Here is a 16,946-nt window from a genome sequence, read left to right as displayed (position 1 = left end):
TTGGTGCAGGACAGCTGCATTTTTGGTGCACCTTCTTTGCTTAGTGAAGTTGGGCAAGAAGCTTTGATATAAGTCATCAAAGGAAGCTATGATTCACGACGGAAGGATGTTAAACCAAAGTATGGCAGGTCCTACCAAAGTTTGAATGAACATGTAACAATACTCCGCGTTGTTCCACCTTTTTACAGTAGCTGCTCCCGTGAAGATCTGAATGTGATCTTCGGGATCTTCTGTTCCATCATAGGTCTTAACATTAGCCGGCATCTTGATTTTTGTTTGGAACACAAAGTTTGCTATCTGTTCGGAGAAGCATGACAAGGTTGATAGCTTATAAAGTTGGTTGGTTCCAATTGTGTCAAGTCGCTTGTGTTAGCAACGATGATACTTGATGCCTGGGTTACCACGGGATGGCTCATGGTTGGGAAGCCTTGAGGAGTTTGCCACTGTAAGCTTCCTGGCCATGGCTGACCATATTGAGACATCATAAAGGCGACCATATGATAACCAGGCAGCATGAGGCCCGACTGTAGGTAAGCTTGAGGCATGGAGCATGTAGCTTCTACCATGGGTGTTGTTATCTTACTTCTTTCTAGAGGTAATGACATAAAAGCTTCTGCCATGGAGTTACTTGTTAGAAGAGGTACCACAGCGGGTGAGCTTTGGAAAAGCTACTCCATGGGGAATTATCACGTTCTATTAGGAGTTATGGGTGAAGTTGTGATGCTTACCATTTCCCGAGGAGAACTTGTGTTCTCTTACTCCCCTATCTGCGAGTTGCCGAGTCCTTGAGTGTTTCTTCTCGACGGAGAAGGTATGCTCGTGTTTAATGTACGAGGCACGGGGGAGATTGTGACCTCAAGTCCATCATAATCTAACCTTATACTCACCCCCTTAGCTCGCTCTTCCTTAGCATAACTGTTCATCAGCTCCCTGAGCTGAAGAAAGTTTCGTTTAACACCCTCCAGCGTCATATCTATTCTTTCCACCGGAAAGAAAAATCACTCATTGGGGAGAATTTTCTACTTCTAGACGAGGGTGGTGTATAGACCTCAAAGTATTGTGATGACATGACCAAAGGTCTGCTCATTTCCAGTGAACTACAGCCAATGTTTTCCTCCGGCGAGGGGTTGTTCTCTGGCCGATCATCGTTCATGGGAATTCCTTGATTAGGATTACTCTTTTTAGCCATAAAAGGAAATTACTTGAGAACAATGGAGCTAAAGCTACTGGGATTGTTGTTCTAGGCAGCGCTAGCCCCACGGTGGGCGCCACTTGTTGCTACAACGAGTATAGTGAACAATGATAGTATGGTGGTTCAAGAGTATGTGTCTATGGAAGCTTCCAATTCCTGCAAAGAAACAAAGAAAAGCACAACCGGTTAGTCTCACCGTAGGAGGGGGTCTCTTGCGATCAACCTACGGAGTGAAAATAAGTAATCTGGTCTTTAGGTTGATAAATATGAACAGGGAGTTTAGAGAAAATAGAGTGAATGAGAACGAAAAATAGCTTTGGTGGAGTGTTCTTTTTATATGAAGTTTGGAAGCTTCTCAAGTAGAAAAGGTCAGCTCTCCTTTCAGCTCATGCAGACTGGATATATAGTGTAACATGCACTCATCTTTTGTGATGTCTTGTAGTTGCTTTTACATAATGGCTGGCGTCAACTTTTGGTCAGTTGTGACGGTTTCTGACATTATTGTAGCATGAGCTTCTTGGTCAACTTAGGAATCTTACTGGGCAAATGTCAAGCTTCCCTGTATGGCAGCTTATGCTTGTTGCTCTTTTATTCCTAAGCTTCCTTGCTTGTGAGCTACTTCTCTATTGTTAAGCTTATGTGTGGGTAAGGGTACCGACGTCATCAACATGTAAGTATGAAGGAAAGGTAAACAGGTTAAGTATGTAATATGTATCTTCGGATGCGTATATATAAGTATGTGAATGTAATGTATGTTACCTAATTAACTGGATATCACTCAACGTAGCTAACTTTTATTATGCACGCATGTAAATAGGTTAAAGGAGCTGGCTTGAGGATGGAACATGGTATGGATTGAGTAGCTGTCATCTAAAGAAGGAAGACATGATGTATTATTTTTATGTTTTATAAGAAACTGTTGACTTTTTATTATTCCGCGAATAGTTTTCATTCAATCTGACATTTGAATTTTGTTTATGTGTAAATCTAACATCTAAAGCAGGGCACTGGGACCGGGGCCTTACATCAAAGGATCAAATGTTATGTAAACGAGCAATTGAAAATCGTGACAACGCTCCTATTTTTAAGAATTTTAATTTTAACTTTTAATTAAAAAGTATAATGAATTTAATATATTTTATGGAGAGGGATTCAAATTTGATTTTCAAATCATATATATATATATATATATATATATATATATATATTAATTGAATTAGTTCCTTCTCGTTCAATATGTGCATTCATATATTTTTATTTCATGTATGTGTAATTATGTATATCTATACTATATTAAAATATATAAAGGAAGGGCAAAAAGGTAATTTCACCAAAAACTCTTAAAATAAAGAGTTTTACAAATTGAGATACAACTTAACGATGCATACATGCTCTTGCCCAAATTTGAATTCCCCGTCTTGTGTTATGTTTGTACTTATTTAGATTTTGAATTTTGAATTATCTATCTTCTCATTGCCAGATCTCCTGTTCACCATCATAAAACAATTATCCTTCCTTTCTCTTTTCAAGAGAGAAAACCCACGTGTTTCCTTCAATTTACGTTGGGTGACGAATACTCAATCCATAGATGACGATTTTGTGTTGTTTTTGGCGGTGGTTGTAAGTAAAGTATACTCGAATCTGATCTTACTCTTGGTATTTTCTTTGTGTTCAACATCTTGTTGGAATTAGCATAAAAGCCCTATGAATTTCTATTGTTTGGAGATTCAAGCGATTTGCTTTCATAACGACAAACAGTCAAATCATTTGACGATTCTCTTCGTCACTGTCGTTTTACCTTGTGCTAACAACTGGTGAAACTCATTTCTTTTTGTTCAATGTTTGATGGGAAACTAGAATGGAGTACCACACCTGCAATGAGTCGATTATTTACCGTCATGGTTGTAGGAAGAATGTCATGGGATGTTTCTTTGTTTCAGCTCATTTATTTGATAGATTGTGGTGCTAATTTTTATGAAAGCACTATTGTTTATGTAAATAGGGGCACTACGTTTACATGGCTTTAAGATGAGCACTAAGTTATATAGTGGCATATAAAATATTTAAGTATTAGTTTTGGTTTATGGTATATTACTATGTTATATACAATTATTAATAATGTATGGTGTTTTATTTATTTGTTGTGTCTTCAAGTTGTTGATGGTTGGGTGCTACATTTTCAGGGACACAATGGTCCTCCGCCTTTTACATCCTTTAAAGCAGTCGGGTTTCCTTGTGAGTTACTTAGAGAGGTACTCTTTTGTAAGACGAGTATTATATACATAATCTTATACAGTGGATCCAATCTTATATTAGTAAGATGATACCTTTTCATATCTCAGGTACACAATGCGGGCTTATTTGCCCTAACTCCCATACAAATCTGGTCATAACCCATTGAACTCTAAAATCATGATATTGTAGCAGTTGCCAAACGGGTTCTGGAATATAAACGAGGGCTTATTTAGTTATTTGATTCATGAATTCATGCAATATAAATGATACTGCAAGAATCCCAAAATGGATGTTGTTTTGGTGTTGTCGCCCACTAGAGAATTAGCCAAACATATACAAGATGAAGTACTTAAAACGGTAAAATCATTAAAATAAATTGCACGGTATGTTGCTAATTGTTTTATTAGTTCTCTGAATTATTTGCAAACATATTATCTTACTTTTTTCTCTAATTGGTGGTTAACTGTATCTTATTCTTTCTTTAACGTCAGTGTTTATACGGAGCAGAACCAAAGGGTCCTGGACATTCTGTTGTTTTGGACATTCAAGGAATAACTACGCTTGTTTCATATGTACGAGTTAGTAATCAGTAAGTTTCATCCAATACAGTAAGTAGATATGGAAGTGTAGATATTTATATTATTTTAAGTGGGATATGGCTAAATATGTTTTTGTATAAAAATATTAATAATTAATTTGATGAGCAGGTTATGAGGAACATAAGTGAAGTTATTTTAAGATATTCAGAAGCGCATTCGTCAAGATAATGGAGCCAAATCTGGCCTCCCATCCGCTGGTAAGATTTTTTGGCATACGCTCTCATAATTCGGTCCTGTAAGTCTGTAACGGGTAAAAATGGTTAACTTTAATACATGTATTGAGCGTCGTTTTTGAATTACAAACCTTCACGAATTAAAAGAATTCAAACCCGAAATCACATTTGTTTACGATCTGTTCTTTTTTTTACTTTAAAAGTCAACATCAGCTTTTTTGTTTTATTTTTGCATTTATATCACCATTAGCAATTTAAATTCATTCATTTTTGTGTACTACTGAATTTTTCTTTATTTTTTTTTACATTTTTATAAATTATTTTTCTATCAATTATTTACTTTATTTTTTATTCACTGAGTGGGCTATCTAACCTTAATTATTCGAGTATTTCATTATTTTAAAAGAGTTCTTTTGCGTGCGGATACAATGGCCTTTTGATGGAGCTTTGTTAGAATTCATGTTGGCTAGCATCTATTACTGATTTAACGCAGCTGTTGTTGCTTATCATGTCAGTTTTATGGTCGTTTACAAATTAGCTTATTATGTAAGGTTATAAACGAACTGAACCGAACTGAATGAGACCTTTTTTTGTTCTTTTGTTCGGGTTATTTCAAACAAATGGATGGTTTATGAACAACTTATGGAACAAAATTTCGTGTTTGTGTTCATTTGTTAAGCAATTGAACTTGTTCATGTTTGTTCGTATCCGTTCATCAACTTTTTAAGCAGACATAAACAGATACTAATGGACACAAATGAACATATACGAACATATAATAATTTGAGAATTATAATAATTAAATCAACACACGAACGAAGCGGGCTGACACTGACACTTAAAACAAACGTATTTTTTTGTTCATGTTTGTTTGTTAAGAAAATGGCCATGCTCGGGTTGGTTTATATTCATTATTTATTATAAACGGCCGTTTACAAGCATAAATGAACACAAATGGACACTAATTAAAAGTAATAGTGAATATAAGTGTAAAATAATAATTGATTCAGTTAAGGATATTTTCGTCTTTTGCCCTTGCATTTGATCTGGTCATTTTGATTCTACATTTGAATCTGCATAATCAAGTAATTACCGGTTTAATATTTGTGCTTAATGTGGTTCACTAATTTGAAATGCTTGGTCCAAAGGTGTTCGCGTCACAAAAGAATAGACCATGAATCCTGGGTAGATATATATCACCAGGTATTCATATATATGTTATAAACAAGTGTCTTTTATTGTTGATGTTATGCAATTCTATTTTTCATATTTCAGGCAAGAAGTCTTCCAACTCATAAACTCAGACCTGCATACTTTATTATAAATGGAATTGTATACTTCACTGAGGTAGTGCCAAAATTAACAATTCTTTTTATTTTATTTCGTCTGTCGTGCTTGACACATAGATTAATTAGTTTATTTTGGCATGCAAATTTAACTATGTTTTAATTGTTTGCTACTTGCACAATGTTTTGTAGATTTGCATCTGGATTTATGTGAGAGTCAACAAAACTGCGGCTGCTGTGGAACTTGCAGAACTCTTCGTTGCATGTAGGAATACTTAAAACAAGTATATAAAGTATCATTATCGTTATTGCTTTGTTTTTTTTATTATCATTTTTCATGGTGCAGTTATCTCACTTGGTGCTGCTGTAGGATTCATGGTATATGGTGGGAGGTAACCACTTATTGCGACGTTTCTTGAAGTTGAAATCATTCCCATTGAAGAAACAAATACCGGTAGTATGTGTCCTGAGTGTATAACATCTAGTATATTCTCAATCCTTGCAATTCTTTTACCATCATTTTTAGTTAAAATATGTAAATCTTGAAGCTACGTTCAACTGAGCAGGTGAATCAACCAATATGTGAGACCTACACCAACAATGCGAATGAAAGAATGTTACACAAGAAAATAACCAGCTTGAAGTTCATGTAGAAATGGGAAAACAAAGTGCTCAAAAAATCATGAAGATAAAGTTGACGACATTTACTTTCGGTTATGTTCTTTAACGACTTTGATATATGTTTTTAATGAATTTGTCGAGTTTTGATATGCCATTAATTCCATTTAAAGGTGAGTCGTGTTTCCGCCGCAAATGAAGAGATGTGGTTAATATTGTTACCATAACCAATGCGTTGGTGGTCCATTGATAAAAGGAAAACTTTAACACACCTGGGTGTGTGTGGGGAGGGTTCGGGTTCAAGTTTTACAAATGACAATAAAAAAAATTTGCGGTTCAAAAAATCGATACCGTAACAAGTTGATGCCACCAAATTTTTGTCATGTCCCACCGAATCGCGCGGGTTTCTATTAGTCAATAAATGACATGGATCAACTTTCTCTCTTGTTTATCTATAGAAATTGAGGAAACAATAAACATAGTTATAAGCTTACTCAAAGTTTGAGGGGGAAGCTTACTTTTGACTTAAATGGTTTGTTTAGGGTAAACTGGATTGATGCTTATTTCCTGGACAAGGTCATCTTCCATGTCCTCATTGAGCTCACATGATTTTTCTTCAGCAACTATGAGTAAAGCTTCTTGTGTTGGTACCATCGTAGTTATTCCTCCCGTGGTGGGAAATTTCATCATTCCATGGGCTGTGGGCATTACTGCATCGAAATTTGCAATTCCAGTTCTTCCGATGAGTATATTATAATTAGATGGGTACCTAATCATTGTGAATGTAAGCTTCTCAACTCGTGAGAGGTCTTCATCTCTCAACCGAACATCTAAAGTGAGCTTCCCAAGAGGAACTACGCTCTCTCTAGTGAAACTCTTGAGAGAATTGTTGTTTGTTGGAGTTGATTCTTGATTTCTTGAAGGAGTTTTAGGAAACATCTCTCGTACATAACCTTTGTTGCTGCCCCATAGTCCATGTAAGCTCCGTCAATAGGGAAGCCATTAAGCTCGGCTTCGACAATGATCGGAGTTGTGAGGGTTGGTCGGAGGGAAGCATATGCTCTGTTGGTTCCACGCGAGCATTCCTTGCCTTTTGTTGCAAATCTGAATCATGTTTACTCCATACACCTTATTTTCGCTCACTTTACCTTCTTTAGGATTAACGGTGCATAATACGGAAATTGTATTTTGATTATTTATTTTAATTAATTATGCGTGTAGTATATTAGTCATATTTTATTAAATACATATATTATATTACTCATATTTACATCATATAAAGAATAAGGGGAAAAGGTGTGGACGCAATTGTGAGTGAAAATGACTTGATATGTGGGAGCTTACTAACATCCAGCTGTTCTCTACATTCAACAACTAAAATGGATAATATTCACTTTCAAATACTTCCCATCTTCCAAATTTGACTTTGTTTACAGAGTCAAACCATGATGTCAACATGAAGTTATCATTCTGCCTCCATGACTAGCGATACCATCATACTAAGTCTACTTAATTATAATTAGTTTAGTAGAAAACTTATTGAATGCACCAAACATTTACTCATTGTACTCAAATATGACACACTAGTTATTAATAACTTTTATAGAATTCAGATCAAGTTTGTATCTTGAAAGATAACCCGTATCATGATAGTTTACGACGGCACATCAACGTGTAAAAGATACACTCGGAGTAGTCTGTATATGTTTGTAGTACAAGAGAATATTATACCTAGAGGGGAAACAAAAGTTTGGTCCTAGGAAGCAAAAGATTAAGTGGGCCCAAGATGAGCAAAGTGAGGCCACCTGCAGGAAACCGCGTTTATAAACAGGAACCCAAAATCTCTTGGCTTCCAAATTCTAAGTGCTTTGTTACATTAAAATATGATCAGTCGCCAAGATTCTATGAACAAAATATAGACACACACGAGTGAAGGGACACATGTCAAGTCTATCAGTGGTCAAAACCAAGATCATTGTCTTGTTGCAAACATTAAAAACATAAAAATCTACTAATGATTCTTTAAAGTAGATTGAAGCTACTTGGAAGCTACCTTCAACAACTTAAATATATATTGATGACTTGTATCTATAAATACATGCACGGATTCCATTCTGTAATGCATTACCTTTGACAAGTATATTCAAGTGAACTCAATTAATCATGAGCGAAAATGGTTTCCGGTCCACTAATGGAGGCGGTACGTCTTCGGCTTACCGGGGTGTCAGGAAGCGGAAATGGGGAAAATGGGTGTCTGAAATTCGTGAACCAGGGAAGAATACCCGAATCTGGCTCGGGAGTTTTGAGACAGCGGAAATGGCTGCGGCTGCCTATGACGCGGCGGCGTTTTACCTCCGGGGTGAGGTTGCTAGACTTAATTTCCCGGAACGGGCAAACCAACTCCCGAGGCCCGAGAACATGAGTGCCGGATGCATACGCATGGTGGCACAAGAGGCGGCATTGCAGCTCAGACCTCCCTTGCCAGATGAGCAGGGTAGTTCAAGCTCGGGTCATACGGTGCCAGTTAATGTCGGGCTTTCACCGAGTCAAATTCAGGCGATAAATGATTCGCCGCTTGATTCCCCTAAATTTTGGATGGAATTAAATGATGCACTTTTGGATGATCCAAAAATGTATTTTTCTAACACTAGTCAGTTTGACCCTATGGCTGACTGGGAAGAGATACCTAACTATTCCCTCTGGGATCCTTAGGTAACAAAATAATCAAAGCAATTTCTATTAAAATTTGAAAGATAAAAAACAGCAAAAGATGTCCTAAAATTTAGTTTACTTACAAAATTTATAAAATATCTTTGCCATGAATTTTTTATTAATGAAAATTACTTTTTGGGTGTCCAAATTATTTATGATAATCAGTGTGTGTTTCTAGTGGTCAAATATTTTTCTATTAATAAAACCTAAAGTCCAAGTGACTAATTTTGACCTTGAGTGTGGCCCAGGAATATAGAACCAGCAAGATAATTAATCTTTAACCGCATGTGGGCACGGTATGAGTTCTTTTTTTAACTACGCTAATGATGACAATTTGGGGGGGGGGGGGTCAGACATTCTCTACGTGGATTCGATCTAATGAGCTGAGTTTTAATAGCTCATTTGACAAGCAGGGGCCAGGTGCTTATAAGAATAAATTCTTGTGTGTGTGTGTGCGCGCACTGATGTAAACAGCAATCGTTCTTGTAAAGTTTGATATGCTGGTTATGTTGACTTGTATAAAATTAGTAGCTATATCATATGCAATGACTACCATAAATTTCTACATTTTATCCAGTATCATATAGCATTGATCATCTCATTAAAAGATGACTAACATGTCTTGGTTAGTCGATTATCCTCAAACCACTACCAATAAGGCTAACGGAAATGATCATTTCAGTAAAAATGACTACGATTCCTATATATATCTAACTAATGATTTGAGAAATACAAGAGGTGAATTAGCCATAAACATGCAATATGACTCATGTCAGCACATATAACATTGTAAACTTCTGATATGATAAGTTGCAGACACATCATTCAAGTCAAGTAGAATGAAAAGGAGAGGGTATTTCAGTAATTTCCAAACTGTTGGAGGTGGAGTACTAACATTTTATATATGGCATGACCTTGACCTACTTCTACATGCAGCAGCAAACTCACTCCACTTGTGACATGCCTCCTCCAGATTCAGATTTTGTCCTGCATATCATGCAACGATTTAACAGTGGGAAACATAGCTAACAAAGTAAAAAAAATAAAAAACATTATATAAGTTAATCCCATACTAGAACATTCGGAAAGGCACGTGGCACTTACTTGTGATCAGATGGATTCGGCATAAGCTCATAAACAATTGTTGCAACAACATCTCTCTTCAGCTGTACAAACAAAATGAAATTATCAACAAAGTGCACAAAACAATAAAAAGAAAAAAAGAAATCTCAAAAGTGAACTTACCCGAGTAGCTTCACCTTTTAGTCCAATGTATTGTATTCTAGATGTATCACCACCAAAACTATCAGGGAAATGCAATGTCAGATTTCCAACACCTTGAAACTTGGAGTATCTGGTACAACACATGCATGAGAAAGTCTTATAGGCTTAGTATAATATGAGAAGAATAAAGAAAAAACATAACAAACTTTTTAACATAAGTCATACCTTGTCTGGTATTCTAAGACTCCTTGCAAATTTTCTGCCAAATCCCACTCCTAAAGACGGTATAAATTTTATTATTAAGTGAAAAGAATTACAAATTATAGATCATGTGACATGTTTAGCAAGCAGACCTGAACAGCTTGCATATTCTGGGCATCTGAGAAATCAATCCCTTCTCGGTTGATAAACCTGCATGCAATCAATACTTACTATTTTAAGGTGTAGCTTGTTTTTTTTTTCACTCGATTAGCTGTTAGGCTTTCTTTTAGTTTTTCTCTAACTGTGTTCTTAGAGATATCAGTTGCAACAATAATTGCTATTTTAAGGTGTAGTTTGTTTGTAGATCTGTTGCAAACGAACTTTTGTAATTCTAGTTCTTCAACTAACGAAAATTTTGAATTACGCACTTTAAGTGTGTTTATGTTAAACTAAGTATTCAACTTCTTCCATCTGTGCTCATCAATCCATATTATTCTGTTCAACTCCTGCCTGTGGCCTGCCATTTTATTCTGTTCAATCATGGAAACCCTAAATCAGAATTCTCAATTGGATGCTCACGGACAATAGATTTAACAATTACAATCTGATGTTTCTGAGATTAAAGCTACACTAAAAGCATTGGAGGTTCATCGTGGTGAATCCAGCGAATTTCGAAGCGTGGTGTTGAATTGGATGAAACAACAAGAGCAGAAGACTGTTGCTGAGTCGCTTGGTTCGGGAGGCAATTTCAGTGAGGTATTTCCCTATTCTCGTCCCAAATTTGTGTCTGATAGGAATTTGGTCCCAAATCTGCTTCCGACGGGGATTTGTCTGGTGGTCTTCCATCTGTGGTAGCTCAACTGAAGGCGGTCGTTTCTGAGCGTTTGCGTTTTGGTGGCCTCGAAATTCACAATTCAAAAGGGCAATTGGATGAGGATATAAGTTCCTCAAACCTTGATTTGTTTGAAATTGAGGGATCTGTTTCATGTTATGATTCGGGTGTGGATATTCCAAATCTAAGGCCTGCAACTGCTAGTCCTCTGAATCTGGTAATTCTCCATCAGATGTGTTCGAGCCCTCACTGAACCCTAATTCTTCGTTATCTTCCTTTAACGATTCAGATGAGAATCCAATTGGTGCCCTTCCAACGGTGCTTCTTTTTGCTCCAGAGGCGATATTAGCACTTCATTCGGTATCCCCTGTTCTTTCCTCCCAACTGTTATCAACGGGACACCCGCATACACGTATCAATGAAGCTGGTGATTTCAAGTTTTACTCTCGCACTTCAACGAATTTTTCTCAGGTGTTGCACAGGCCTACAAATATTGTACCTAAGGTTCATCCAAGTCAATACAAAATTGGTAGTGAACTGCTTGATGTTCAAACCTTTGAATCGAAACCGGGTTGGGACTTTGGTTTAACTGAAGATGCAACGTCCAGCCCTCTTATCTGTTTTACAAATTGCTCATGGAGAAGTTTGAGTGGAGTTGATGGCTCGCGAACTTCAGGATCGTGATGAAGCTCTGCAACATCTTAAGGTTCATTTATCCAACGTTCAAAGTTCTATGAATATGCAAGTTGACAAGAAATGTCGGGATGGACAATTGTTGGTTGGAGAATGGGTTTATGTGGCGCACAAACTGTTATGTTGTGGTCTCCGATCCATCATGGGTCGGGTCCGGTTTAGACGAATAGACAGAATTAGGAGATTAAGCTGTTTGAGTTTTGGCCAAGCCCAAAAGCTCTAATCAGGCCCAGTTTAGTTAAAGGGTTAAACCCTAATTGTCTAGTCTATATATTCTCTCCTGTACTTGTAAGTTGGTATCACTCAATAATAAGAAAACCCTAGTTATCAACAGTGGACGTAGGTCATACACCGTGACCGAACCGCTTAAATCCTTGTGTCTCTTTCGTTTATTCTTTCGGCTTTACTTTTGTATTCGTGTTTGTGTGTGACTCCGAACCTAACAATTGGCATCAGAGCCTGGTTCTCGATTATACACACAGTTCCGCCGCCGCTGCTCCGCTGCTACAGTTCCACCGCCGCCGCTACAGTACCGCCGCCGCTGCTACAGTTCCGCCGCCGCTGATTAGGGTTCCGCAGCTGCTGGTTCGTTTTTTCTGATCAGTTTCCAGTCCTTTTATTCCTTGGGTAGTTTGGTTGTTTGATGTAATCAAAACTCAGTTTGGATAATGGCTGAGGACGGAAAGATCAAGATTGAGAAGTTTGATGGTCAGGATTTTGGATGGTGGAAAATGCAAATTGAGGATTTGCTATGTCAGAAAGACTTAATGGAAGCACTAGAAGAGAGGAAACCGGAAAGTATGAAAGATGATGAGTGGAAGGTACTTGACAGAAAAGCCATAGCTGTTATTAGACTCTCACTAGCTAAGAATGTGGCATTCAATATTGTAAATGAAACTACCACGTATGGTCTTATGAAAGCCTTGTCAAATATGTATGAAAAGCCTTCTGCATCAAACAAGGTATTTCTGATTAGACAGCTAGTTAACACCAGAATGAAGGAAGGGGCATCTGTTACCTCTCATGTTAATGACTTCAACACTATTATTTCTCGTTTGTCTTCTGTTGATATCAAGTTTGATGATGAAGTTCAAGCGTTACTCTTGTTATCCTCGTTACCCGAAAGTTGGTCAGGGACTGTTACTGCAGTTAGTAGTTCTTCTGGGAATACTAAGCTTACTTTTGAAGGAGTCCGGGATTTGATTTTAGGGGAGGACATAAGAAGAAGGAATTCTGGTGAGACATCTAGTTCTATATTGAGCACCGAAGGGAGAGGTAGGAGAAGAGAGAAAGGTAATGGCAGGGGTAGGTCAAAGTCTAGAAGAAGAAGTCAGTCAAAGCCCAGAAAAGACATTGAGTGTTGGAATTGCAAAGAAATGGGGCATTTCAGAAACCAATGCCCTAACCCCTCAATTTCAAAAGAAAAGAAATAATCTAAGAAGGAAGTTAATCTGGCCACCGGTTCAGATGATTCAGAAGGTTCAGAAGAGACTCTTATATGCTGTGTTGAAGAATCAACAGATTCATGGATTATGGATTCTGGTGCATCTTTTCATGCCACTTATAGCACGAAGAAGATGAAGAATCTCCGAACAGGTAATTTTGGTAAAGTTCGTTTGGCTAATAATCATGCTGTTGATATCACGGGGATGGGGGATATTGAACTAAAAACTTCATTGGGCACCTTATGGACTCTAAAGGATGTTCGGGTCGTTCCTAGCCTTAGAAGAAAGCTAATTTCTGTTGGGCAGTTAGATGACCAAGGATATGATGTTATGTTTGGTGGGGGTAAATGGAAAGTTGTGAAAGGGAATCTTGTGATCGCCAGAGGTAAAAAGAAGGGCACTTTATACATGGTTGAAATTCCAGCTGATGGGGTAAATGCAGTGACCAGTGGACCGAGTCAGTCTAGTTTGTGGCACCAACGACTCGGACACATGAGTGAAAAAGGGATGAAAATGCTCGTTGCTAGAGGAAAAATTCCAGAACTGAAGAAGGTTGAATCTGAATTTTGTGAACCATGTGTTTTCGGTAAAAAGAAGAAAGTATCTTTTGTGAAGACCGGAAAACAACCGAAAGCTCAGAAATTGGAGCTTATTCACTCTGATGTCTATGGACCAACTTCAGTCTCTTCTTTGGGAGGATCGCACTATTATGTCACCTTCATTGATGATTCGACACGCAAAGTATGGGTTTACTTTCTTAAAAATAAATCTGATGTTTTTGATACTTTTAAGAAATGGAAAACTGCTGTTGAATTGGAAACTGATTTGAAGGTGAAATGCTTGAAGTCGGATAACGGTGGTGAATACGTTAGCAAAGAATTCCGTGATTATTGTGAAGAGTACGGTATTCGGATGATCTTTACAGTCCCCGGCACTCCTCAACAAAATGGAGTGGCAGAACGAATGAACAGGACGTTAAATGAAAGGGCAAGAAGTATGAGACTTAATGCCGGGCTTCCAAAGACGTTCTGGGCAGATGCAGTTAACACTGCAGCTTATTTAATTAACCGGGGATTGTCAGTACCGTTGGGTTTCAAGACACCAGAAGAAGAGTGGAAAGGTAAAGCTGCAGATTATAAGCATTTGAAAGTCTTTGGGTGTAGCGCTTATGATCTAGTGAAAAATGACAAGCTTGATGCTAAAGCTAAAAAATATGTTTTCATTGGATATGAGTCAAACGAAATGGGCTACAGGCTTTGGGATTTAGAAAGCAGAAAAGTAGTCAGAAGCAAGCATGCAACTTTTAATGAGGCTGAGTTATACAAAGATAGAAACACTTCAAAATCAAGGGTTCAGAAAGAGCAGGTTGAATATGAAATTGATGCTCAGAAAAAGACAGTTGAGTCAGCTACCGAACCCGAGACAGAAACTGAAGAAACCACAGTTCCTGAATTTGAAGATGATGATATTGGTGGAAATGAAGAGTCAGAGGGAGTCTCTGACAGTGGGAGTTCAGAGTCTGAGGATGAACAGTCTCCACAAGAACCTGACCCGCCTCAGCACTGGGTTAGGAGGTCCACCAGAGTTTCTAAACAGCCGGTACGTTACAAACCTTCAGTTAATTATCTCCTTTTAACTGAAAATGGTGAGCCAGAGAGTTATTATGAAGCACTTAAGTTGAAAAATTCGCTCCAGTGGGAGCATGCTATGAAGGAGGAGATGAACTCTTTGAGTAAAAATCAGACATGGGTTTTATACAAGTTTCCACCAGATAAAAGAGTTCTACAGAATAAATGGGTCTATAGAGTCAAGGAAGAACATGATGGGTCTAAACGATACAAAGCTCGTTTAGTGGTCAAGGGTTTCCAGCAAAAGAAGGGAATTGATTATAATGAAATATTCTCTCCAGTTGTGAAGATGACCACCATCAGATTGATCTTAAGTATTGTTGCTGCAGAAAATTTACATCTAGAGCAATTAGATGTTAAGACAGCAGTTTTACATGGTGATCTTGACGAGGAGATCTATATGGCACAACCTGAGGGATTTCAGGTTGCCGGGAAAGAAAAATGGGTCTGCAAATTGAAGAAAAGCTTGTATGGTCTGAAGCAGGCACCTAGGCAATGGTACCTAAAGTTTGATGATTTTATGGTGAGAACTGGGTACAAGAAATGCTGAGGCCGACCATTGCTGCTACTTAAAGAAGTTTAAAGGCTCATATATCATTCTACTTCTTTATGTAGATGATATGTTAATTGCAGGATCTGATATGAAGGAGATTCGCAAGTTGAAGAAACAGTTGTCTGATGAATTTGAGATGAAAGATCTTGGTCCAGCCAAACAGATTTTGGGGATGAGTATATCCAGAAAGAAAGATGGCTCCATAACACTATCCCAAGAGAAATACATAGGGAAAGTGTTAGAAAGATTCAGGATGAATGATGAGAAGACTAAACCGAGAAAACACATCTCTGGGAAGTAATTCAAACTTACCAAAGACCAGTCTCCCAGAACAGAGGAAGAAAGAACAGAGATGGCTAAAGTTCCGTATGCATCTGCTGTTGGCAGTCTCATGTACGCCATAGTTTGTACACGGCCAGACATTGCTCATGCTGTCGGGGTAGTTAGTTGTTTTATGTCGGATCCGGGAAAGGAACATTGGGAAGCGGTGAAATGGTTACTCAAATACTTAAAGGGTACTTCCAGTTTGGGGTTATGTTTTAAGGGGAAGGATACAATTCTCAGGGGTTATTTAGATGCTGATCTGGGTGGATGTAAGAAGACGTTTAAAAGCACTACTGGTTATGTTTTCACAGTTGGGGGAACAGCAGTATGTTGGATGTCCAGACTTCAGAAAAGTGTTGCTTTATCAACCACTGAGGCAGAATATATGGCAGCAGCCGAAGCAAGTAAAGAATTAGTATGGTTGAGAACTTTTCTTGAAGAGTTGGAAAAGAAACAGGCAGAGTTCTTCGTATATTGTGACAATGAGAGTGCAGTGAAACTTGCGAAGAATCCAGTCTATCATTCGAAGACTAAGCACATCGGGAGGAGATATCACTTTGTCAGAGATTTGATCAGTGATGGTGTTTTCAGTTTGAAAAATATCTCAGGTGCTAAGAATCCAGCAGATATGTTCACCAAGCCGGTGATGCTGGATAAGCTGAAGCTGTGCAGAGCTTCAGCAGGCCTTCAGGAATAATGTTGAGAAGGCGAAGGGTAACTAGGAGGTGCAAAACCAGATGGGTTTTAATTTACATGTACAAGGCAATGCAGGTGAAGACATTTTACGTCTCCAAATGGGAGCAGGTTGAAATGTTTGACGCATCCATGTGGTGGTTTAGAGAAGATGTCTCGAAGCCCAAGTGGGAGATTGTTATGTTGTGGTCTCCGATCCATCATCGGTCGGGTCCGGTTTAGAAGAATAGACAGAATTAGGAGATTAAGCTGTTTGAGTTTTGGCCAAGCCTAAAAGCTCTAATCAGGCCCAGTTTAGTTAAAGGGTTAAACCCTAATTGTCTAGTCTATATATTCTCTCATGTACTTGTAAGTTGGTATCACTCAATAATAAGAAAACCCTAGTTATCAACAGTGGACGTAGGTCATACACCGTGACCGAACCACTTAAATCCTTGTCTCTTTCGTTTATTCTTTCGGCTTTACTTTTGTATTCGTGTTTGTGTGTGACTCCGAACCTAACACAAACCGTACCGCCAACTCTCTGTTGCACATCGTC

General features: G+C 38.0%; 1 protein-coding gene, 1 long non-coding RNA gene and 1 pseudogene across 2 annotated transcripts in view; 2 read left to right on the top strand and 1 right to left on the bottom strand.

Moving 5' to 3' along the window:
- Positions 1-4,822: 4,822 nt before the first annotated feature.
- Positions 4,823-5,895, top strand: LOC143530008 (uncharacterized). Its single transcript, XR_013134776.1, has 3 exons — positions 4,823-5,546; positions 5,678-5,750; positions 5,832-5,895. It is a non-coding gene; the product is annotated as an uncharacterized LOC143530008 (long non-coding RNA).
- Positions 5,896-7,800: 1,905 nt separating this feature from the next.
- Positions 7,801-8,823, top strand: LOC143530010 (ethylene-responsive transcription factor ERF021 pseudogene; annotated as a pseudogene).
- Positions 8,824-9,561: 738 nt separating this feature from the next.
- Positions 9,562-16,946, bottom strand: part of LOC143530009 (uncharacterized) — a 9,573-nt gene continuing 2,188 nt past the window's right edge. Inside the window, exons 5-9 of the mRNA XM_077025657.1 lie at positions 10,393-10,450; positions 10,265-10,314; positions 10,061-10,169; positions 9,920-9,981; positions 9,562-9,802 (exon numbers count right to left, since the gene is read on the bottom strand). Coding sequence (XP_076881772.1) covers positions 9,760-9,802; positions 9,920-9,981; positions 10,061-10,169; positions 10,265-10,314; positions 10,393-10,450 — 322 coding nt within the window. The 3' untranslated portion in view covers positions 9,562-9,759. The remainder of the gene's footprint in view (positions 9,803-9,919; positions 9,982-10,060; positions 10,170-10,264; positions 10,315-10,392; positions 10,451-16,946) is intronic.

The sequence above is a fragment of the Bidens hawaiensis genome, unplaced genomic scaffold, assembly GCF_021521415.1.
Source record: "Bidens hawaiensis isolate Kalapana, Puna unplaced genomic scaffold, B.hawaiensis_p1.1 tig00008797_1, whole genome shotgun sequence".
Classification (NCBI taxonomy): domain Eukaryota; kingdom Viridiplantae; phylum Streptophyta; class Magnoliopsida; order Asterales; family Asteraceae; genus Bidens; species Bidens hawaiensis.
Note: the sequence above shows the minus strand (reverse complement) of the source record. Positions and strands in the feature narration are given on the sequence as shown.